Source organism: Pantherophis guttatus, chromosome 2, assembly GCF_059756535.1.
Source record: "Pantherophis guttatus breed Tessera chromosome 2, ASM5975653v1, whole genome shotgun sequence".
Classification (NCBI taxonomy): domain Eukaryota; kingdom Metazoa; phylum Chordata; class Lepidosauria; order Squamata; family Colubridae; genus Pantherophis; species Pantherophis guttatus.
Window position 1 is genome coordinate 25,484,733 of NC_142064.1, and position 26,257 is coordinate 25,510,989.

The window sequence follows — 26,257 nt, forward strand, 5'->3', positions numbered from 1 at the left end:
AAGACACTTTCCTCTTCCTATTTTCCTCATAACTACCTTGTGAGTTGAGTTGGACGGAGAAAGAGTAAATGGCCCAAAGACACCCAGTTAGCGTTTGTAGCTAAGGCAGGATTGGAACTCATGATCTCTGGCTTTCTAACTTGATGCCTTAACCACTAGACCAAACTGGCTCACATTATTATTATTATTATTATTATTATTATTATTATTATTATTATTATTATTATTATTATTATTATTATTATTATTATTATTATTATTATTATGAGTTTCATTTGGATTTCAGCTACCCAGATGCTGGAATTGAGCAGAATATATCTGTGGGCTTGTGTGTATGTAAATAAAAGAAATACAAAATAAAAATCAAAATAAATTATAGAAGGAATTTCTCTTTCAATTGACATTGAATGAGAACTGATGAAAAACAGTTTTTTTAAAAAATAAAAGCTCTACTTAAATATTTGCTAATTATTCTGTGCTGCCTGAAATATTCAAATTAGATATTTATATCAGGAGGTAACAGTAGGTAAATTCAGCTGTTACTATTCCCCTGCTTTTACCTAAAATATAAATTAAAATGTTAGAATATCAACTAGCATAATAGGTACTGACATGTGTGAAACATCGTACGTCAATCAGTTTTTGCATCTAGAATCTAACTGTATAATGAGCTAGGATACCAGGCACTAGAAGACAAAATTTGTAGATTTAAATTTCCACAAAACTTCTTACCTATTGATTTTATTTTGCTTTGAAAGAAGGTACAGTGGCCCTGAGCTTACCATGCATTTTTTATAGAAAACTATGAGAAAATCAATTTATAATGCAAGCAGACAGGGTATTTGAGTCTAAGAAAAACAGTTTGCCTATGCCCCAAAATCAGGGTTCTAAAGATCAAATTCCAATAGGATTTAATTTAACTGAAAACCACAATTCTGTTCTGCCCCAGCTACGGACCACAAAGAACGCAGCACAGACAAAGTCTGTACAAACCTTAGTTTACTAATTAAGGACTACTAATGAGCTTTCTTAGTAGTTGTTCAAACACAAGTACAGTTTAAATCAGTCTTTTCTGAACAAAGGCTGTTAATTTAACTTCATTAACAGCCGACAAGAGTCCAAGGAATAATAACTCAATTCTGAGGCACAGCCTTTCAGATAACCGTAAGCTTACTGTGGTTGGCAGAATGCCCAGAAGCAATTTGCAGGAAAAATGACAAGAGAGAAGCAAGAGCCGATCAGACATTTCTGGGGTCAATACGCAAAGGAATATGAACGAAGTTGTTTTCTGCAAATTGCCTCAGTCGTCGTCATTCCTTTAATAGGCTAGGGGAGTGGCCAATTAGCCCCAAGCCTTACTCTCGAGGAGACCTCCTCCTGAGGAGCCATTCCTGCCTTTTGGCAGCTCTGTGCGCTGGTGCATTGAGAAGAGGCTCCTCCTCTTCTTCCTCTTCACTTATGGGAGCTTCTGGAGGTTCTGAAGGCTCTGGCTGAATCCCTGCCTCTGGCACCACATCTTCTCCAGTCTCCTCATTGTCTGACTCGGGTGCCAGCTGCACAGGCTGCTGGCGAATCACCACACTAGCCTCCTCACTGTCGGAATCAGCTACTAGCTACACAGGCTGCTGGTGGGTCACAACAAATTCAACTGCATATTGCACAAAGATCCACATTGCTTTAGAGATTTTATATTAATTTGCAGAAAGTTTATATTCAGAAACATGCTAATCTGAATGTTTAGATTCAGAAACATTACCTAGAAATCCAGATTTGAATAGCTATCAACTATGTTTGAGATGACAACTCCCATAATTCCCTTCCAGTATAGGTGATGGGCAGTGGTGGGTTGCCCCCAGTTCGTAAGAACCAGTAGTAAAACTGGTGGAAGGCTCCGCCCGCTGACCCGGACATCATCCTAGGTGATCTGCGCATGCGCAATGCAAACCGGTAGTAAAGGTAAGTACAACCCACCCCTGGTGATGGGTCTGTTGGCCCTAAGAGAGTAAGGCATAGGAAAGGTAACAAGCTGAAGACATGTTTTGTAAAATTTAAAACAGTCTGCATAAAAGAAGGGCATTTTGCTAGATGATAAAATATATACTTTGCACACAAATAATTCCAGACAACAATACTGTTGTCTGTTATAAAGATTAATAGCACCCATGCTTGACTAGTGTAATGCATTCTATGTATTACTTTCTGACTGGTCTTGAATTTCAATTAGCACAGACTTCAGCATTAGGCAGTCTAAGGAAGAACCAGAAAAGACCATATATGCATTCTCTTAGCTGCTGGTATTTCTCTGGATAAAGCACATAATATTGACTTTGAAGTCCTAAATGGTATGACTGCAGGCTACTTCAGGCTTTTTCTTCATGGTTACCCCTGCCCATCGACCCAAGTCCAATCTCCAAGGTTCACTGAGGACATCTAAGGTTTAGCAACAGGGGCTTGTCTCTGGTGAGATCTTGGGGTCAAGCTTTCTCTGTAGTTGTTCCAATTTTTAAAAGGCAATCTTAGTTGAATTGAAAAGGCTGACCTCATTCTTGGTTTTCCAAAAAGTCTTCAAAACATCTCTTTTGGAAGAGTTTTTTTTTTTACTTATGAAGATTTTAATTCTTTTTTTTAATATTCTTCATTTAATTTGGCTTAATGTTTTTTGTTTGTAAGTGGCTGTAAATAACTGATACATCAAAATACAAACAGTCCAAGTGAGTAAGCTAATAAGTAAATAAGCAATGAAACAGAACCCACAACTTCTATTGCAATAATAATTATTTCATTATTTCAACTATTTCAATAAATTTGTCATTCAGTTGCTTAGTTGTGCCTGACTCATTGTGACCCTATGGATCACAACAACTCTCTTCCCTTGTCTCCTGGAGTTTGCCCCCCAAAACAGCAGTTTTCATTTGGGGTAGGAGTAAGTAATTTTATTTATGACAGTGCTTTGGGAAAGTTCCTCTCCTTGAATGATGTGGTCCAGTGGTGGGTTGTCCCCAGTTCAGACCGGTTCACAAGAACCGGTAGTAAAACCACTGACCCGGACGTCATCATAGGTGATCTGCGCATGCGCAGAAGAATGCGCGTGGCTGCGATGCGAACCGGTAGTAAAGGTAAGTAGAACCCACCCCTGATGTGGTCCAATTTTGATTCCTTGCTGGGCTACTATTTAACAAACTACAAAGCAAAATAACACGTTTTCAATTCAAATCTGCTTAAAGAAAGCCATGCTTTCTACAGCAGAAGTGTTTTTGTGAATAATCACAGGAAATATGTTTTTTAAAAAATGGCACGATTATGAAAACTGTGAACAACAATATAAATAGTTGATGCTGATGCTATTTTCTGTCACACAAAATTTGTTTTTCCATAGTTGGCAAGATACTCAAAAGATGCAAAATGTTGTTCACTCATGGAACAGAGAAATGAATAAGTACCAAATTTGTTATTTAACTTTTTAAAATTACAATTGATCTGTGAATTAACATATTATTTCATGCCTCCTGATCTGCACGTTCTAAAAATTGGCCATATTTCACTTTGCCTTTTCAACCTAGCTATTGTCTAGCTAAATAGGCAGTTATTGGCTATTATTTTGTCAAAAATGCTCCTAGGCCTAGGTTGGCCACAGAAGCATTATTGGAAAAGTATGTTAGACTCAGATATTTTGCTTGTAGTCATGTTTCCATTTTTTAATTTTTAACTAAAATAATCTTTGTAATAATGTTAAAGGCCAGTGGAGGAGCACATGGCAGACACTGAGAGGAACAAGTTCTATTAAAATCCCCGAGTACCCAATTTGTTTGTTGAATTTATAAGCTGTTCCAATTGTTGCTAATTCTTAGGAGCATACATAATTGAAACAATGCATAAGAACAAATAAGAAAAGAATCAAATACCGGTAGTTACAACAACTGAAATAAATCATAACTACACACCCATGACTATTCATAATTTATTAGCCAAGGAACAATAACAATCCATTAATGACAAACATATCACCACTTAAAGAAGAAACAACTTCATAAAATATCCACCTCCAGTGCCTTTTGGGATGGACAGGTTTAATAGTCCTCTGACTATCTAGCAGGACCATATGAATCTTGGGGGCAATGCTATTCCAGAGAAAGGAAGTAGCAACTAAAAAAAAAAAACCTATGGATAGCATTGATTGAGTTCTCCCAACCCTTCAGATAAAAATATGCAATTAAACCTAAACACCTGTTGTATGGTAGAAAACCAAGTTTGGAAGAAGAAGAAATCTATATAAATGTTTCCATAAGCACTACCTATCTACAAGAAAATCTAGCTTCCTTCTTCTCCTGCCAATGGCTCTTAATGCATATTTGAAGGCAAACAAACTGGGAACACAACTCTTCAATGGCTACCAGGAAGATGGAAAAAAGGAGAGAGAATATAGCTATTACAGGCTGGAGAAATAGATAATGAGAACCAATTTCTCCTCTTAGGCAGTGGAAAAAGCACATATGTAACATCAGTTATGAGAGTTTGCGATTCTTCTAACTGTAAAATACTTTAAGTTAGAAAGAGATTGTAATTGGTATGCTTAACATGCATAGCTAATATCCTAGTATAATTTTTCCAAGTAGCATACTTCAGAATCTCATAGCTCAAAACAGAGTAAAACATTATGTCCCTTAAATATGCAATTTTGAAGTGACATTTGGAAAAACTGCTAGCACAGAAAGGTTGATTTCTTGGAAATCTGGTACAAATTATAATATGGGTGAAAAATAAAAGTTAATCTTTTGAACGGCTGCATAAGTCTATTAAAATAGCTTTTTTAAAAAAGCATATTGTTCAATGGAAAGTTTGCAACACAGCAGGAAAACATGATGAAATCCAACATTTACTTTATTTATATTATTACTTTCATGCACAGGCTTAATGACAATTTAATTTAAAGCCTTAACACACTGTGTGTGTGTGTCTGATAAAACTAGATAATGCTACTTGAGTTAGAACATTTCATTTAAAATTATTTCATTTTAATACTGGCTTAATTCATTTCATATGCCATTCCTTTACTGAGGAACTTTGGGAGATGAAGTATCAGAAGACACATCTCAAACATTATTAGAAGAAGGCTGAGGCCCTTGTGAATGGTTTAGTGCAGTGTGGCTAACCTTTTTGCCATTGTCTGCCAAAAACGGGGAGTGCGGAGGGTCGTGTGTATGTGTGTCCACACCCATAATTCTATGCGCCCTGCCCCATCGCGCATGCATGCACGACCCCGTGCTCCCCCCGCTTTTGGCATGCAATGGCCAGGTGGGTCTGGTAGACCCATTTTTTGCTCTCCCCAGGCTCCAGAGCCTTTCTAGGAGCCTGGGGAGGAGCAAAACAGCCTTCCCCACCCCCTCGGAGGTCCTCCAGAGACCGGAAATGGCCCATTTGCCGACTTCCAGTCCCACCGTTTTTCGCTCTCCCCAGGCTCCAGAGCCTTTCTAGAAGAGACTGGAAGTCAGCAAATGGGCCATTTCCAGCCTCCGGAGGAGGGGGAGGAGGCCATTTTCACCCTCCCCAGTCTCCTAGAAAGGCTCTGGAGCCTGGGGAGAGCGAAGCATTGTAACTAACAAGATTTGAAAGTAAAAGAGTAACGTTGCTAAAAATTACCTTCTCTTGATACTGACGTCGGGATGAATCCAAAGATTGAATCAGGGCTGTGGCATGTCCAACAAACATGGCATAACAAGTGGCCCCCACAATCATGCTCAGCATGGTTATCCAGAGATCTGACATGCTCACAGGGGCTCTGGCTCCATATCCAATGCAAAGCATATGGCTCATAGCTTTGAAGAGTGCATAGGAATACTGCTTCCCCCAGGAATTATTCTGTAAAAGAGGAGGGGAAGGGTGAACAGAAAGAAATGCTTGAGAACACAGAACAAAGGAAACTAGATTTAGGAAGATAACAGCTTTCTTATCCAGAAGAAGCGCCCCTGTATTACAGCTTTCATGAACAAAGAAAGATCTTGGAAAAGTGGGTTGAGATTCATATGATCACAAATCAAAGCAAGTATCCGAGGGCCTCAGAATTTATAATGCATTTTCATATATGAAAGATAAATGCCACATATGTATTATAAAAGTATTATATGATTATTTGCTCACACACATGTACATGGGTGTATGTGTCATCCATGTATGTGTGTATATGTATGCATATGTGTGTGTAAACACACAAACACATAGACATGCACGTGCATACTAAAGTATTAAAATCTTTAGATAGAGTTGACTGCAATTAGAACAACTGCTTGTAGCTTTAGCTCTTTCAGGTAGTATGTAGCAAATGTTGATAGCATAACATCTGTTTGCTACAGAACTTGTAAAATTATAGGAATATATCCTGCTTTGGGATTCTAATTTGATGGACACATTATAGTTATTCTGAATTCTTTCACGGGACACAAATATCTATGAAGTAAAATTAGATAGCTTAACTTTATCAAATCCAAGATAATTGATCTACTTGAATTATCATAGTTTTTCCTGAAATGTTCACTTTGGTTCAAGGCACATGAATAAGAAACCTAAAATAAAATATTTGAAAGGAAATCCTGAAATCTCAAATGCTCAGATTAGTGGTCTCCTTTATGCATCTCTTTCTATCAGTTGTATATCATATTCTTTAATTCAGGGGTGAAATCCAGCAGGTTCTGGAGAACCTGTAGCGGAAATTTTGAGCAGTTTGGAGAACCAGCAAATACCACCTCTGGCTGGCCCCAGAGTGAGGTGGGAATGGAGATTTGGAGTATCCTTCCCCCTGGAGTGGGGTGGAAATGGAGATTTTGCAGTATCCTTCCCCCAGGAGTGGGGTGGGAATGGAGATTTTGCAGTATCCTTCCGCTGGAGTGGGGTGGGAATGGAGATTTTTGCAGTATCCTTCCCCTGGAATGAGGTGGGAATGGAGATTTTGCAGCATCCTTCCCCTGCCATGCCCACCAAGCCACACCCACTAAGCCACACCCACAGAACCAGTAGTAAAAAAATTTGGATTTCACCACTGCTTTAATTCCAGTGCTGTTAATTCTTGGGGGGGGGTTGATGGGGGTGCGATAGGCACCCATTTCATTCCCAACCTGGTGGCATTTTGAAGTCCGCTCTATACCTCTAAAGGCCTCCATATCTTCTATGAATTGTTTCAGAGGCTGAACTACAACCTCTGAACTAGAAATCTATGCATTTAATTGAGATAGTTTGGAAGGTTTTTTTCCACACTGGGAGCAATGACATTGGTTGAATACATAGAAACATAGATATTTCTTTGCTATTTCCCCTTCTTCTTTATCCCTCCAGATCAGTCATGAGAATTTAAAGGCCTAGTACAATTGTTCATTCCAGTTACTGAAATCGGCAAAGTCTAAACTAGAAATACAGACTTCCAGCTGCTTAATGCCTCTTTCAATAATAGTTCACAAAGGAACAATTGTTTTTTTTTAAAAAAATGAGATAATTACAACCAAATTTATATTGGATCGCATGGGTTCAAACATGAACATAAGACCTGAGCATTAAAAATATTCAGTATTGGGCTGCATGCAATATATTATGTCTATTTTCATAACCAGGTTTATAGGACATTTTTCTTAGTATTAATAACTTTTAAAAGCTTCTGAAACATTGATAAATTTAATAAACATTTTCTGTTACTCAAAATCCTACTTTTTTCTTCTCAGAGGGGAAAAACAATACACTATAAACGCCATAAAGAAGGCATTTAATTTCTTACCTTACAGTTATCACTGCCTTCAGATTAGTAGTAATCCATTTTAACTGAATTAAACAGAGAAACATTAATCGAAGGAGGGAAATAAACTATTAAAGACAGTAATTGTGACAAATACCAGAGCTGTTTATCCGAGGATTGATTATATAATCAAGCCTGAGGGTACCAGAAAATCTTCACATTTGTAAAAAGCAGTGATCACTGATTATTTGCAATTAGTCTACCAAGTCTAAGCCTTAATTTAGAAGTCTTCTTCAGCAAACTCTATTTAAATACAGACCTGTTCTATGTTTAAAGGTCTGTTGTACTCTTCTTAATCAGGAAGATGCTTCCTTCTAAATATTGGCCTCATGCTGCTAAAGAACAACTAAGGGAACAATCCTACTTTTTCTGGGAAATCATATGTGGGAAGATAAGACGTCCACTGCCAGCAGAGAAAGACTTATATCTATTTCACAATAACTTCTACTGAAGTATTCCTGACAGCCTGTAGTACTGTTGATGTCCAGAAGTTCAGCAGTTGTAAACTCCAAGACTCAGTCCATTCGTTCTTCTAAAACTGGTCTGAAATAATGTCAGTTGTGGGATCAGTACTGTTACTATTTTTCCTTTGAACACAATGGGAATAAAAATAATGATGAGATTGGGCCCAGTTTTTGCTAAGTCAGTGAGGCTGCAGACCGAGAATACAACTCTTTCATTATTTAATTTCACTTAATTTAATTTATTGCATTTCTATGCCGCCCAACTCCCAAGGGACTCTGTATTATCATACTGTCTCTGCCAACATCACTACATGATGCAGGTCTGAAAATAAGATTTAGATTTTTTGACTGCTATATCCGACTGGCTCTTCTGTCAGTTCAGTTCAATAGATCTTACTGTGACAAAGTTCAGTTAATTTGAGGCCACAACAAATATATGAATCTTGATTCAGGTATTGTTTTATATGCCTGGTTTAGAGAAGGTTTTTGATAATCACGATTAACCATGATCAAGTTAGTGTCAATCCTGGAGCCATCTTGGAACGTCTTCAGGGTTGTAACAGCGAGGCTGTGGGAAAGGGAGGGGGGAGTAGAGATAGCTGGGAAAATATGTAGCCAAAATAACATTCTTTCTCCTGGGAGCCAAGGACACTCTCACCAGCATCTGGCTCGGCGTGGATGGGTGTCATCCAGGTCTGGGACTGGGACCTGATTGGGGCATGTGATGGTGGTGTGTAGTGGGGGGATTTTGATTTGGGGGGAAAACCTGGAGAGCTTCAGAGTCCGGTTTTCACCAGCTGTGGCAATATAAAGGTAAAGGTTCCCCTCGCACATATGTGCTAGTCATTCCTGACTCTAGGGGGCGGTGCTCATCTCCGTTTCAAAGCCGAAAAGCCAGCGCTGTCCAAAGTCATCTCCATGGTCATGTGGCCGGCATGACTAAATGCCAAAGGCGTATGGAATGCTGTTACCTTCCCATCAAAGGTGGTCCCTATTTTTCTACTTGCATTTTTTACGTGCTTTCGAACTGCTAGGTTGGCAGAAGCTGGGACAAGTAACGTGAGCTCACCCCCTTATGCAGCACTAGGGATTCGAACTGCTGAACTGCCGACCTTTCAATCGACAAGCTCAGCATCTTAGCCACTGAGCTACCACGTCCCTGTGGCAATATGACATGCCTAATAAATCTATACTTTGAAGAAACCTCTGGCCTTGGAGTTTTGATTTCATCTAGGCTGTTACTTGGAACCTTGACGGTTAGGTTCTTTCTTCCTCAAAAAGAGGAAAAAAATCTGCACATGTACTGTGTAGTACATGATAACATGATAACAGCATCTGTTATAAAACAGTGTTATAACTTGAGTTGGGTGGGGTTACTCCTAGGGAAGCCTCCTGTTGTTAAGCAGATCAGTTCTATTGCCACATGGCAGCTTTATTCATTATCACCATTCATCCATACTTTTGACATTCAAAGACAAATTGATTTTCAAGGTTGAAGGTTGTTGCCTAACTGAGGCTATCCTTTCTTTCCTTCCGCTCTTTGTTACAGCTGGATAGCTCCAGCTGCTACAATCTGGTAGCAAAGATCTGCAGAATTGCTATTGCTTCAGAGCAGCTGCTTCTGCTATGCTGAAAAGAGAAAGCAGATTTATAGCAGTTTCTTGGGATATTTTGAGCCTAAATACTTAGACTGTTCATTTGTTGTACACTGGTATCTTCACTGGGAAACTCATGCTATTTGCAGCATTCGTGAACAAAATGATCTTTTACAGGGTTTTAGCTCAAAACAATCAAAACTAGCTGCAAGGAAATGGAAAGGTATTTCTGGCTCCTGTATTTCAAACACTACCTAATTATTTAGAGCATCCAGCTATAGAAATATCTACTTCTAATTATCGTATTTCATTCATGCATTAAGTTATATGACCATAAACATAATTTTTCTTTTGTTTTCTCAAGAATTAAGTATGCACTTAAGCATAAAAACTAGCTGGGTAACTTTGAGCCAGTCATTCTCTTTCAACCCAACCTATTCACATGGTTGTTATTGTGGGGAAATTGGAGGAGAAAAGGGTATGTTTGCTGCCTTGAGTTATTTATAAAAATAATAAAGGCAGTATAAAAATTAATTTGTTGATTAGTTAATTAATTAATTAATACTGGCAAATAAAAAGACACATCAATATTCTGGATTTCTGTTCTACTTTCCAATCTAGACTACAATCCTGGTGATTTCTCATGTAAATACTAACCTGGTTTGAGCCTCCTTAACTTTTTTTTTATAATTTTTACTTTCACATTAATCTAAAGTTATTAGCTATATCCACCTAGCTAGACAATAATTAAAACAGACACCCAACCAAATAAATCGGCATAAAAACACAATGTAAGGAAAATAACATATCCCCAAAACAATTAAAAGGATGAACAACATCCTTTGCATAACATTGATCTTTATAGAATTTTAAAATTAAATTTCAGCCCCCTAAGAATTTATTCCAATAAGATTTGAGCTTTAAATGTCAGAGTTTGAACTAGTGGATCAAATAATCATACTGATGATGTCAATAGCCACCGATGGAATATCTTTTACTGTTTTGTCTAATCCTCATCAAAAGCTATTTGTGTGAATAAATATTTCTTGTCCATCATCTTGTCTAGTTAACTTTCATTAGCTAAATACAGGCTCTAGTAACATGAGGGAGGGAGAAAAGCTGCACATAACTGCATAAACCCATTTTAATGCTCTTACTGATATACTATGAAGAAAATCAACAGTAAAAGGCCTAAAAGTGTGGGTACGTATACAAAAACATATCCCACTTTTCTTGAATTTATAGTCAAAAGAGATAATAACTATGATGATTAAAGTACCAGTAAAATAGAGGCACGAAAAAGAAATGGATCATTAATGAAATCTGCAGGGCAGGTTTTGCAGTTCTGTTCATAGCTATATCAAAATAAAGACCAACTGAATTCAGTGGTGCTTTCTTCTGACTAAAGTCATTCAACTTATGACATATACCCGTGATGGTGAACCTATGGCACGCGTGACAGAGGTGGCATGCAGAGCAGGGGTGAAATCTAAAATTTGTTACTCCCGGTTCTGTGGGCATGGCTTGGTGGTGGTGCGATAATGTGACTGGGTGTGTGTGGCCAACTATTTTTTTTTTTTTTACTTTTAAAATCATTTTTTCTACAACCTTAAGAGGTTGCAGAAAAAAAAGTTTTTAGAAGCCTCTGATGATCAGGCAAGTCAGCTGGGATCTCCAGAGGCTTTTAAAGGCATTTTTTTCCCTGCAACCTCTTCGGCCAAAGGGGTTGCAGAAAAAAAATGTTTTTAGAAGCTTCTGACGATCAGGTAAATCAGCTGGGATTGCCAGAGGCTTTCAAAGACATTTTTTTTCCCTACAACCTCTTCGGCCAAAGGGGTTGCAGAAAAAAATGCTTTGAAAAGCCTCTGACGATCCCAGCTAAGCCACATGATCATCAGAGGCTTTTTTTTTTTTTTACTTTTAAAAACATTTTTTCGGCCGAAGAGGTTGTAGAAAAAATGCTTTTAGAAGTAAAAAAAACAGCCTCTGATGATCGCGCGGCTCAGCTGGGCATGGGGGGGGGCGCAGGGATTTTTGCTGCCAGTTCTCTGAACCACCTGCTGCCATCACTACCAAATCGGGCGATCCGGTCTGAACCAGGAGCATTTCACCCCTGATGCAGAGCCCTCTCTCTGGGAACGCGAGCCATTGCCAGCTGCTCTTCCGGGTTCCGTCGCATTCATGCATGCCGGACATCTGGCCAGTGAGCATGTACATGCCGGAACCTGGAAGAGAGCAACAGGCCAGTGCACATGCATGCCAGACCAGCTTGCCGGTGCACGTGCACGAGATGGAACCCAGAAGTGCAGCTGGCCGCCGCACGCATGAGCACCAGCCAGCTGCTCTCTTCCGGATTCTGATGCTCCGGCGCGCGTACTCCAGTTTTGGCACTCGGTGCCAAAAAGGTTAACCATCACTGACATATACTGATCAATGGAATATAAAACGAGAGCACAGCCCACTCCCTACTAGCACTGATGCTACCTACATTTCAAAAAAAAAAACCAATCTCAGCGAATAGAAAGGATTCCTCATTTCTATTAATCAACTCAATCCTGAGTTACAAATATTCTCCTTTATCAGTAGTGACCTTCAACAAAAGATCTTTGTCAGCTGAAATGCAACTTTTCATTATACTTAGAAATGCACACTATCCTTACAAAAGTATAACCACTTCACCTGTTATTATGAGCTAGAACTTTCATTAAAAATAATAATCACAGCCTTCAGCCTCTATTTGATAACTTGTCTTTTTCTCTGGCTTCCTCTATGCTGTTTTGTCTTGGGAATTCTGTTGCTACCACAAACCCTATCGAAGTCACTGCCAAAATTAATTTTTAATGAAAAGAAACTGTATTGAGTCAGTTTAATTAATTCAGTTTCTGACATGACGTTGTTCAGGTTTTGTCTTGTTCTTTTCCATTTTTAGAAGTATTGGCCCAGTGACATATCCATCAAAACCTTAGTTAGCTCCTCTCTAAAATTAGACTGTTTGGCCTAGTACTTTCCTTCACTTACACCTTTCAATTCAACTCCTTACAATTCTCTTTTAGCACATGACATCAGGCTCAATTCCTATCACAGCCAATGGGTCCACACTTTTGTCGATTTTTTTTTTTTAAAAAAAACCCAGACGCTATACTTGCAGCAAAACACTAGGAGGGGGAAAAAAAAGAACAATGCAAATGTTAGATGATGAAGTTTAGTTTATGGAATCTTAGGCTGTTGTTAGGACTTCCAGAAAGCTCCAGTTCAGTTTTTACAACATGTGGAGAGTCAATAAAAATTTCTTTGCTGTTAAGACTTGTCAGCCTTACTAGGTAGGCCAGACCAGAAACATGGCCAGATAAGCTAATTCTACTTTATTGTAAAGCTGTCTTAAAAAAATCCTGCAAGTCCGAAAGTACAGTTCTCCTGCTTTCACCTTCACAGTCTCAATGGTCCAAGCCCCCCACTCCCCAGGTATGGTAAACCTCCGCCAGAGTTTGACACACAGTTCAATAATGTAAGGAACATTCTTCCCGAGTCTCTTGCTCTGCCCGCTATGCAGCTCTGGACTACGATTCCTCTTATCTGACTATTGTCTAGGAAGCATTGCTACATCTTTTCTCCCAAGGTTATTCCCACATACCATTACAGAATACAGATGCAACTAGCACTGTGATGGCGAACCTATGGCATGCGTGCCAGAGGTGGCATGCAAACCCCTCTCTGTGGGCACGCGCACCATCGCCAGCTGCTCTTCCAGGTTTTGTCGCACACATGCACACCTGACAGCTGGTCTGGCATGCATGCACACCGGCCAGATGCTCTCTTTTAGGTTCTGGTACACTCATGTGCGCCAGCCAGCTGGTCCTCACGAAGACCAGCTGGCGGGTGTACATGCATGCGCCGGAACCCGGAAGAGAGCAACAGGCTAGTGCACATGCATACTGGACCAGCTGTGCAAGATGGAACCCAGAAGTGCAGCTGGCCGCCGCACACATGTGCACTGGTCAGCTACTCTCTTCCGGATTCTGGAGCTCTGGTGCGTGCACTCCAGTTTTGGCACTCGATGCTGAAAAGGTTAACCATCACTGAACTAGCATGTTGAAAACCCAAAGATGACTGGAGCTATAGTTCAATAATATCTGGAGGGTTTGATTCTTCAGATTTCCTTACAGCAGAATTTTTTCACTTCTGTTCAATTAGAGACTGTCTGGACAAGTCCCTGCAGTTTCCTTGGCAAAGTTTTTCAGATGCAGTTGCCTCCTTTCTACAGCTTGTCTCCTTCCCATTGCCTCCTTCCTACAGGTGAGTGAAAGTGACTGCTCATGGTCCCCAATCAGGCTTTGTGTCCAAGGTAGAACTCATGGTCTCCCAATTTCCCAAAAGAACTACTACCATCAATATCATCAAAAGACTCAGTGTTAGAACATTTGGTAACTCCCACTCATATGTCATACTGGTACCAGTATATTGGTAACAGTGATAATTTTGTTTATTTCATTTTCCCATTCTTAAGGTAATTTTTTAAATTTTATCTATAGATGTTATTCATAACTATTATTTTATCTATCAATGTTTTGTTTTTAAACTGCTTTCTTGGGACTAAGGTATTAAAAAAGAAAAACATTTTTACATGAACACAGAGAATATATAAAGCAATTCCCCAGTTATTGCATGCAGCCCAGTGTTTTCTGAAATAGAACTGCAATGGATTTGATGAAAAGAATGAATTATTCAAAAGGACAAGTCCAAAATTATCAAGCTCAAACACAGATGCATTGTTTTAACATTTTCCTGATTCATTCTAGTTTCATTTTATACCTTCCTTTGGAATAGAAAACAAATTAACATCCACAAAGAGGGAACTCCACTCAGACCAATTGTCAGCAGCATCAGGTCAGTCACCTACAACATTGCAAGACATTTAACCACTTTATTAACTCCTCTGGTCAGCAAGCAACACCATCATTCTCATCATTGTTTTTCAAAAGGCAACAGTACTTTCTTAATTTTTTTTTCATGAAAATATTTTGCCTCTCCATCCAAAAGTCTCCCTGGATCTGACTGAATGGTGGGGAGTGGAAGGATTTATTTATTTGTTTTTTTCAAGAAATAACCAAGAAAGTCCAGTTGCCTTCTGAAAAGCATCTTTGGGACAACCTTGACCTTGGATGGTTGAGAATTTCCATAGACAAAACAAGTTAAAGTTTCATAAATTCGAAACCTTTTTTAGTGTTTCAAATAGAAGAGAACTCTTACAAAACACCGGAGCATCTTATGTTGATGTGCTAAAGTGGAGTGTCATGGATCTTTTTGACTGAAAATCCTCTTTGAACCCTTAGATCTCATAACTGGGTCAAATTTATATTAGATTTATAGAGCCGGCTCTATAAATTTCTATAAATGTAAAGGGTCATGGTGGCACAGTGGTTAGAATGCAATATTGCAGGTTAAGTCTGCCCACTGCCAGGAATTCAGTTCTTACTGGCTCAAGGTTGACTCAGCCTTCCATCCTTCCGAGGTCAGTAAAAGGAGGACCCATATTGTTCGGAACAATATGCCAGTTCTGTAAACCCCTGAGAGAGAGCTATGAAGCAGTATATAAGTCTAAGTGCTATTACTCTTAAGTCTGCAGTTGATATAGACAACTCTTCCAATTACTATGAATGGACAGAAACCTTAGAAACAGGTAAAAAATGGAAATGTTTTCCATTTTTCTACTCTCCAGGACTCTGGACAGTTTGGGTCTTCTGATATCAGAGGATTATGGCAAATTGCCCTGCTATTATTGATCTTTTAAGAGTATTCATAATGTAGTGTTATGCTAGCAGTGAATACAGTATTACAAAAATACCACATTAATATAAGAGTTCACAAATGTTAAAAGTTGATGAGATTTAGTGACATATGCTCAATTCTACATATCCAAGGCTTTCAGAGTGAAGAGCTAATTGCAAATGATTTAAATAAACAAGCAAATAAATATAAAATTCTCTTCTGGGTCTTATATGTATGTATATGCGCCTCGATGGTGCAGTGGTAGAGTGCAGTACTGCAGGCTACTTCTGCTGCCTTCCGGCTGCCTGCAATTTGGCAGTTCAAATCTCACCAGGCTCAAGGCTGAATCAGCCTTCCATCCTTCTGAGGTGGGTAAAATGAGGACCCAGATTGTTGGGGGCAATATGCTGACTCTGTAAACTGCTTAGAGAGGGCTGTAAAGCACTGTGAAGCGGTATATAAGTCTAAGTGCTATTGCTATTGCTATATATATTTATGGAAGTAAAAATTGTTTCAGTTTCTTCTATTTTATCCTAATTCTTAATAGTATTTTCATTTTAGGGGAATACTATGGCTTTCCTTAAAATATAGCTGCCTGATCCTATCTTTTCAACAATGAGTTCAGTACAACAGTGCAACAAAATTGGTCATAATTAAAACAAGCCAAGTCTTGACAACTATTTCTTTTTACAGAAATATACAGAACTGTGAAACTGAAAAGAAATGTATGTTATTTTAATATGCCAGTTGTAGAGAAGGACTGAAGAAATACTAAATGGAATCTCTAAGTACCAGTGAAGATGTCTGTCTGCTTGCTTTTCTGACTTGCAGATTTAATGTGGAAATAAATCCCAGTAGTTTCTTTGGAACTCCCTCCTACACAACCACGCACAGAGTTACTCTATGTAACGTAGGCAACTAATTCTCCCTGAGTTTCAAAGGTGATTGCGCTGGGATTGCTTTTCGCTGTCTTTTATGAAACTCTCTACATGACACAATACAAAATCTTTCTTTCAGTCTGACTAGCTCATTGAGGAGTGCTTTTGTTCCTTTCATTCAACACCTGGCTTACAAAATTCTGTAGAAAATGTGCATTTTTTAGTTTCCTGTGTAAGGGCTGGGGAAGGGAGCTATAAAAAAAGTTAAACACCAAGGGCACGGGGAAGATCAAGACACACCACTCAGCAACTTGCTGACCTACTTTTTTATTAGGGTAATTACATTTTTGAAGTCACCATTTTGTTTGAAAAGCTGCACTTGCAGGATGTCAGCAAATGTACAGCTGATCAGCTAAGAGGTTTCTGAATGTCTTCAAAGATTGGCAGAAACATGTAAGAGACTCTGACCACAATAGTCAAAAAAAATCAAAACTAAGAAAAAGAGAAAGGGGAGAGATACAAATAAGTCAAAGAAAATATAACTGGCTAAGAAAATAATATTTATGTCAAATAAAAATAACTCAGGATGGATAAATAGAATAATGACATGGAATAGCTGAAGCAATAATAACAATGATAGTGGTTCAGTATCAATAGTGATAATAACAGTAATAAAGAAAACAAAGGGAGTACCAATAGTAATAGGCACCTTGGGTCCAGTCACAAAGCAACTAGAGCACCACTTGAACACAATCGGCATTAACAAAATCACCATCAGTCAACTACAAAAGGCAGCTGTACTTAGGTCAGCTTACATCCTCCGATGATACCTTTAACATCATCAAACAGCCACAACTGCCTATCCCAGGACCTTGGGAAGGATACGACAGAGGGACAAAAAACATCAAATCCAGTCTGATATCAGGCTGATGGTGTGATGAACCATGGAATAAGTTAAAAGTTGTTAAAATTTTTGAAAGCAGTGGGGTTCAGTTTTAGAATCTATCAATTTCTGGGGTCACCAGTGGCAAAAAGTAGGTTAGTGGCTTAGGTGTTGGGCTGAGACTAGGCAACCCAGCTTTAGGTTCCTAACTAGAATGCACCCAGTGATTTTGCTTCAATGCCATGCTTCCGTTCAGTCTACCTTGTAAGTGTCTACAGCTGTCTCAGAAATTCTGGGAGTTGAAGTCCACAGGTTGTAAAAGGGCCACATTTGCCCACCCCTGTTTAATGTAACAATAATGATGAAAACTGCAATATTAATAAGATTGCTTTATTTTATATGATAGAATTTCCAGTTAGAGTGGGGGAAAGATGTATAGATGGGGCTGAACTTTCTGCACATCAGAAAGCTATACAAGCCTTATCTCCCTGAAGGCTTATCTGGTTGTTCCTAAGAAAATGTAGTCAGTCTGGTGAGATTCTTGTAAACAGGCATTGCCTCAAAGAAGTAAATTTGATTAACTCTGAGTATGGGCCAGCTTCTCTATGCCTGACAATCAATTAGCTACTGTTTGGTGAAAGAGAAAGCTGTTCTAAACAGGAAGCATGTTCTTAAAATGTCAAACAGCTCTTTGAATTATGTTCGAGAGTTTCTGTCTTGTTGTTTTGCTAAGTGTCCTGCAGGGGAAAAAAAATCTCATGCAATTTTCTGGCAATTTATGCAAGAGAGTTTGCTTCTGAAATTTCTTTCAAAGATGGAGAGAATCTTAATGAATTTCTCACATGTGGATGGAGTTTGGTATTCTCGCACTTACTTATGTTATTGTTGTGGTCTGCTGTGGCCAGTGGATCTGGCAGCAGAGTTGGACAGTGAGGAGGTTGGGGAAGAACTTGGGCCAGTCCTGGGGGCTGGGGAAAACTTGGCGAGGGCTCTGCATTGGAGGCAGAAAGGGAGTTAGACAGCAGTGAGGCAGAGGAACAGCTGGAGCCCATTCCCAGTGTGTGCATGCACAGAGCTGCCAGAAGACACGAACAATTAAGAAAGCAAGGTGGACTCAGGAGTAAGGCCACACCTTGGAGATGATTGGCCCATCCCATAGGACATAAAAGAGGAGCGAACAAGATGCGGGCTTTTGCAGGAAGCAATTAGTTCACCTTGTTTAAAGATTGGAAAGTCCTGTTCGTGACTCTAATAGACTCGGTTCCAAGTTTGGCCTTGCTCTGCATTTGGAAATTGGTTCTGTGGCAGCGTTCCAAGTGAGATAAGGTGGGGGTTGATAAACATTCCTCTGAAAGACTGTTTGACAAAGCCTTGTTGACTGTGAATGAACAGAATTCACAGTCGTGTTAATAAAAGAGGTTTTACCAGGATTAAGACTTTGCTTCATGCTTTCTAAGGAAGCCTAGGTCAGAACAATTATGAATGAGAGAATAAGAGAGAATTATGAATGTTATGAGAGAGAATTATGAATGTTATGAATGAGGGAGAGAACATCCTGTCTTTTGTTATCCAATCATCTTTCCAGTAGTCTGCAACTTTGCTTCCCATGCCCCATTTCAAAGTAAGACACAATGAAATCTCTTGATGTTCTGTTCCCGTCTCACACACGCACACAAACAGTCAGCCAGGAGTTAAATAAAACTTGCAGACAATAAATTCCTTCGATAACAGGATTGGCAGCAACCCAGTAGCTGCTTGCCAAGAACTTTACTCACAGAGGGAGGTGTTCCTCCTCCGTCAGATAAACCAAAACAAATACACAAAGCCACAGAATTGTCAAGTCCAGTCCGTATTTAATCCAAGGCAGGCAGATAACGTAGTTTCAGAGATACAATGCGACTCGCTAGTTGTTTAGTTTTGTCCGTCACAGAGTATGAATGGCCACCACACCCCTTTTATCCCCTGTGGGGTGTGGTCCAGTGACTCAGCTTAATCTCTGGCACGCCTCCTTTTCTGCTGCATGCACTTGTCTCTCCGATGCTGGCGTGGATCCAGCCAAGACTTATCTCCATCGCTGTCCAACTGTGACTGTTCGGAGATACCTGGCTCCTGGCCAATCTCTTCTCCTTCGGGAGACACGTGAGGCATTGCCAGAGAGGAGGGTCCTGGAGAGGGAGGCCTGGCCAACTCCTCTCCTTCACCTTCGGAGTCTTCTGCCTCTGATAAGACGGGCTTGGGGGTCAGAGTCACAACACTTATATAGTTTTTCAAATTGGGAAGTAAGTTTTTAAAAAATCTAAAGCACTCTGAGAATGAGAGCCTCTTTCAGCTAAAAATATATATGAATATTTGTTAAGATTTCAGCATACCTTTTGTTTTGCCTCAATGTATTGATCCCTAATTCTTTTGATCCCAATACTTTTCCTTCATATTTCCTAGATTTGCTTGTGAATTTCCTTTGGACTCAGTCAGAAATCTGGATTGATTACTGAAAGCCATGGAATCATTACACTTAATTTGCTAACTCCATGGAATACCATGTAGAGCTAGCATCAAGTTTGCAATTGGAAAAAAATTGGCTGCACAAGCTATTCCAGAAGTACCATATTGATTCTTCATCTTAATTGCACAACATAGAAGAGACTACATGGAAAAGTAATGGTAGAAAAGCTTCTCTGCATTTAGTTGCTGAGTCTCAGGTTTTGTAGATATATTCCCAGAGCAATTGAAACAATCACATTGTATATCTTCTATGGTATATTTAAAGCCATGGGCATTTCTTTAGAATGTCAAACTTTTTGTAACAATGTCGGTGATTAAAAGGTTAAGAAGTTACTTTTGGGGGGTGAGAATATAATTAAGAAGCTACCTAAGCTATACTAAGCCAGTTAACGGCAACTCCAGTTCTCCTTAATTTTAATTTTATTGAGTATGTGTTACTAGACAATATTCAGTTCTATACCATCGTTTTCTTAAACGATTGTTTTTAATCCAACTGCCTACTTTATCAGTCAGCTTCTTGTGAGTGTGAAGAACCATTTCTGTCCAAAAAATAAGCAGAATTTAAGCAAAAAAATAAGAAAATTACTGTTTATTTTTTATACCTTTTTATTTTTAAATAAATGTTTAAGTTATTACAAAATAACATTTGATATTGGACAAAAAATGTCAGTTTTAGTGAAGAAAGTTTAAAGCTTTTCAGCTATGGAAGAAGGGGGCTTTTCATTTAAATGGAAAATTATGTTTTTTATGCTACGGTTCTTCTACAGTACTTTCTCCATTTGCTCAATATATTCAGAAGATGGTTTGACTTATTCTCTAACAGTATGTTATTGGAATGAGTATCATGTTGTTCTAAATGTGATGATGGTAGATGTTAGCAGCTTATAGAGACTATTAAGGACTTAAATTATGTTCACTTCATAGTGTAAGAGCAACAACACTAATTAAGTTGATGGTTAATTTTCTAGCAAGTTTTTAATGTTTGCCATCTTTAGAAAATGAACAGTTTGGTATCGCATCCAGCAAATACCCAATATTGTCTTTGAAGATCCTATTTAATCTATTATACTGATGATATTCTATCCATAGATGCACAAATGGTGGCATGATATCTATATGCAATTCACTAGCATCTTTTTTTTATGGTCCCCAGAGCCTGACTTTATACTATGAGAATTGAGAAATACAGAGCAAAATTTCTTCCTTCTCCCTTGAAAATACCTGAAATCCCTTCCTGAAATAAACAAATCCTTGACTCAATGAAATTATGTTTTATTGTTCTAGTCCTTCGATTTATTTTCACATTCCTCTCTGAGGCAGATTTGAAACTCAGCCATTGACAGTATTTCCATCGCTAAAGACAATAAGTTCTTAATTAACTTCCTTCCTTTCACAAGCTTAAAAGAACGTCTGAAAAAACACAATGAAAAATGAACAATACTTACAACCATACCGTTTAGGGACACCCAGCAATCTTCTGGGAAATCTTGAAGCAATGGGACCAAGAACTGAAGACAACCGTCCCAATGGCAAAGAAGCAACATCATTCCAATGAGATTGAAGATTCTCACCACAGCACTGGCTAGATCATAGGTCATGTGGAAAATCTGCAGGTAAAATTACAGACAATACGCGGTCATCAAAACCAAGATTTTACCATTGAGTTATGCCTCATTAAGGAAAACCAACAGTGGACTGAATAAAGTCCTTAGAAGCTGAGCAGAACTGAGAATGAAAGACAATCATTTTGGAAAGGCAACAGAAGACTGGGCAAATTTTGTTCCAAAATTCCATTTTGTTTATATGAGTTCATCCTAACATATAGTAGTCTCCAGCTACATTAAATTAACATATAACTTCAGACAAATGTCAGTAAATAATCATTAAACCGTTATTGCTTTTCTTTTTCCTTCACTTGATTCACTTTTTAGTTTACATTTTTTTTAAATTAAAGACAGGTTGATAATTTATGATATGGATTTCTTTATGATTTGTTGAAGGATTACAATCTACCACCCTGAAGTAGTTGAAGCATGCCCTGGGTTACACTAAATACAAAAAATATCAGAAGGAAAACTCTCAATTCAAATAGTAACAATGTCTTTTATCACAATGAAATATAATTACTAGAGGCTCCTCTCATCATTCATGAGAAAATATTTTTGCAGGCATCATTGATTATGAGAATGTTATTTTACTGGAATGGTGTGATCAAGATTTGTTTGATCAGAATTATCAGAATGTATGTTTTCCCAGTGATGTCTCTCTGTAAATGTAGATGGCCAAATAATGCTAAGTATAATGGAGAAAACCATGCTGTTGTATTCTACGATGGAATATGCATGTTGCAAATCCGTGTTGATGATATTTACTTAAAAGTGTTACTCAAATTATTCATTTCAAAAAGTACTTCAACCAATATCACTGTAATATGGAGAGCAACAATAGATCTGAAAAGTTCACATCCCTTTCCTATCCTCCGAACAAATGTAACCACCCATTTTTATAGCTAAGGAAAAAAGCAAAGTTATTGGAGAACAATAATCTGTAATATATAAAGAGCCTGTAGTACAGTGGACTAAGCACTGTCATTAACATCTGCTGCTTGCAATTACTGCGAGTTCAAATCTCACCAGGCTCAAGGTTGACTCAGCCTTCCATCCTTTCAAAGGTAGGTGAAATGAAGACCCAGATTGTGGGGGCAATAAGCTGACTTTGTATAAATATACAAAAGTATGAAGGCTATTGCTTAATGCATTGTAAGCCGCCCTGAGTCTCCGGAGAAGGGCGGCATATAAATTAAAGCAAAAAATAAATAAATAAAGTAATAATGCAATTTCTCATTCAATGAGAGGAAAAACATGAGTCTTAAACATAGTAACAAAGAAAAAGAAGAAGAGAGAGAATTGAGTGATTGCCCCAAGTTGGTGTAAATTTAAAACTGAGCTTAGTGTGGAAGAGCCATTTAGAGGGGATTTGGAGAATCAGTTATAACCAGGGGTGAAATGCTCTGAAGTCTGCTACCGCTTCGCTTTGCTACCGGTTTGCTTCGCACGCGCATGCATAATGCACGCCAAATGTGCACTTCACATGCATGCGCATTGCAGGCGCTACCACGCAGTGCTGAGAAAGGAGAATTAAGAAGCCTTTTCTGAGCCTGCAAAGGTGAGTAGAACAGCAAGGAGGGGAGAGCTATGGCGCACGATTTAAGATTCGCTAGAAAGCAGGATTTCCTTCTTTCTAGCGAATATAAATCACATGGCACAGCTGATCGTCAGAAATACCGGTTCGCCAAAACTGGTAGCATTTTGTTTACTAGCATTTTTTTATTACCAGTTCTCCTGAACCAGTCCAAACTGGTAACATTTCACTCCTAGTTATAACCCCCTGGGGTCAAAGCATAAGAAAGAAACTCAGTATATGACTTTGTTAAAATAAGGAGGTTCAGAGAGAAACGTAGGCAGGCTTTCAAGCTTTTGTTATAATACCCTATTACAATAATAGGGTATACCATTCCTGGTTTTCCTGTAGACATAAGACATGAATGAATTGCTGCCTATGCCACTTGCAATTTTATAAATTATTATTAGCATTCTAAGGATTCTTCACTACCACCACAATTTTCATCAGTTTGAAAAATAGATTATTTTTGAAAATGCCTTTCAAAGGAGAATTTTAGTGAAATGATCATGTGTATTCTTAGACATAAAATGAGATAGCAATAGCACTTAGACTTATATTCTGCTTTACAATGCTTAACAGTCCTCTCTAAGCGATTTACAGTGTCAGCATATTGAGGAGTTGAAATTAGTGCCCTGTCTTTTATAGTACACAGGTAATCCTTGCTTACCATGATTGTTCAAGGTTATGATGGCACTGAAAAAGGGCATTTACGACTGGTCCTTGAAGTTATGGTTGTCACAGCACCCATGTGATTGCGATCTGGGTTCTTGGCAGCTGGCTCACACGACAGTTGCAGGGTTCCATAGGCACGTGATCATCTTTTGCAACCTTTCCTGCCAGCTTCCCACAAGCAAAGGCAATAGGGAAGCCATCTGAGAAGGTTGTATTTTGCTCTGCTAAGTGGCTTGCAACTGGCCCTACCTTTGTGGGCCACTTGCCACACTAACCTGCCCAGCAACAGCCATCCTTTGTGCTTGCACCATGCTTTATCTGCCTGCAAGTCTGCTTGTAAACTACCTGGGACTCACTTAACGACTTGTGATCCTTCCTTAACAATGGCAATATAGAATGCTGGAATTGCCGTTGCTAAGCAATGCGATCATGTGACAACATGCTTTATGCCCACATTGTTTATGGAAATTCTGGTCCCAATAGCTGAGGACTACCTGTAATTTTCTCATTAGGTGACTGCAGCCTTCCTAGCTTACCACATTTCAGTTGTGTCTAAAAAAAGGAGGAGAAATATAATATTAACTCCTCCCATGGGGAAGACTTCAGAGTAATGGAAAGTTATATAACAGAAAGTGTTAGCAGCACACTCTTTCTATTCTAACAATACAAAAACGTAGCAAAATTCAAAAGAAATTACTAAGCACCCTGACAATAATATAAAAAGACAGGAGATTTGTTGTAGGGGAATATTTTGGCATAGTTATAAACTATCATCTACAAACATTAACACTATTCTTAAATGAAATATAATACAGTTTGAGCAAAACTGATCTTTTCAATGTTTTGACATTTCCGACTATTCGGAATTTGACATTTCCGAAGTTTAGTTTAATTTTTTTTTAAAGTAGCCTAGAGAAATTAACAATGAACAACTGTTTTTATATTGCCTATAATTATTTGGGGGTTTGGAGAATATGCAGTATTTAATAGTAAGGAGAAGGCAATCTACCAGCCTTGAGAAAAATTAAATATTTATGTAGATTTTTCTTGATTACCCACTACTTTAGCATACCATTAACTTAGAGTAACTACAAATATTCTAAACTGGCTGGGTAACTTTGGTTATTCTCTCTCAGCCAAACCAGTGGTGAAATCCATTTTTTTTTTTTACTACCGGCTTGGTGGGTGTGGCAGGGGAAAGATACTGCAAAATCCCCATTCCCACCCCACTCTGGGGCCAGCCAGAGGTGGTATTTGCTGATTCTCTGAACTGCTCAAAATTTCCACTATCGGTTCACCAGAACCTGTCAGAACCTGCTGGATTTCACCCCTGAGCCAAACCCACCTCTTTCTGTTGTTGAGAAGAAAATAGGAGAAGGAGTATTTGCTATGCTTATCATCTTGAGTTATCTAAAAAATAATAAAAGTGGCATAAAAAATAAATTTGTTGATGTGACGGTTGAATGATAAAATGAATAAGCCTGACTTAATAATTTGCTAAAAACTGAACCTTTTTTAAATTAAGTCTTTAAGAACTGAATCTGTCATCCATCTACAGACATGTAGTTATTTTCTGAAATATGAGATATCTTTCCTTTAAAATTACAGAATTGATACATTTTTTGCTTGGAAAACTACAAAATACAGCAATATACTTTTTTTAAAAACTGTAAGTATATATGCTTCATTCCCATGAGTAAATCTGCAAAGTTGCAATTTATACTGCAACTTTGATGATGATGATGATGATATGGATGGAAAAACATAATTGAATTATAAAACACTTTTGAAATTTGCATAGTTGAAATGAGAAATTTGTTTTAGTGTATTTGAAAGCATAAAACAACTTGTCGTGCAACTTGAACCCTGGAGATTTACAGTATGTTAGCCTGTCATCCCTGCAAATTCTGAATGGTGGGCCAGTCAAATCTGGAGGGTACCAGGCAGTGGTGGGTTGCCCCCGGTTTGCACCGGTTCTATAGAACCGGTAGTAAAACAGGCGGGAGGCTCCGCCCACTGACCCCAACATCATCAAAACGCTTCTGTGCATGCCTCGCTGCGAACCGGTAGTAAAAATAAGTAAAACCCATCCCTGGTACCAGGTAGAAGAAGCTGTCTGTATGTATCACTGATATAAGCTTCGAGATAATGTTAAATATAAATCGTACCTCAGTTTATAATCTCTGTCATAACCTTTTAAACTGAGACTTTAAAATAAATCTACAAATTTTAGACGCCATAAAGCTGCCAATATGCTTCTGTGCACAGTAACATCTTTTCCTAGCTGTTTGTCGCCTTAAGGGGAAATCAAGCCTTCGTAAATCTTCCCAGTGATTATTCTCTGGGACATACAGGTGATGACTCATTCAGTACAAACCAACAAATTAATCCAACCAAGGGGGGATTAATACATTTCCCATGAAATGTATTACATTTCATACATACATTTCCCATGACCCCTTGCTGTTACCTCAGGGGAAAGGCCAGACATGGAGTCCTGAAAAGCGGGGAGAAGATTCCTGACAGGCTTTCGTTTCAAA

The 26,257-nt window shown here is 38.6% G+C and overlaps 1 protein-coding gene across 1 annotated transcript in view; it reads right to left on the reverse strand.

Annotated features, from left to right (window-relative positions):
* Positions 1 to 26,257, reverse strand: part of HCN1 (hyperpolarization activated cyclic nucleotide gated potassium channel 1) — a 175,995-nt gene that overhangs the window by 35,727 nt on the left and 114,011 nt on the right. Inside the window, exons 3-4 of the mRNA XM_034440840.3 lie at positions 21,308 to 21,469; positions 5,638 to 5,856 (exon numbers count right to left, since the gene is read on the reverse strand). Of these exons, the coding sequence (XP_034296731.1) occupies positions 5,638 to 5,856; positions 21,308 to 21,469 (381 nt within the window). The remainder of the gene's footprint in view (positions 1 to 5,637; positions 5,857 to 21,307; positions 21,470 to 26,257) is intronic.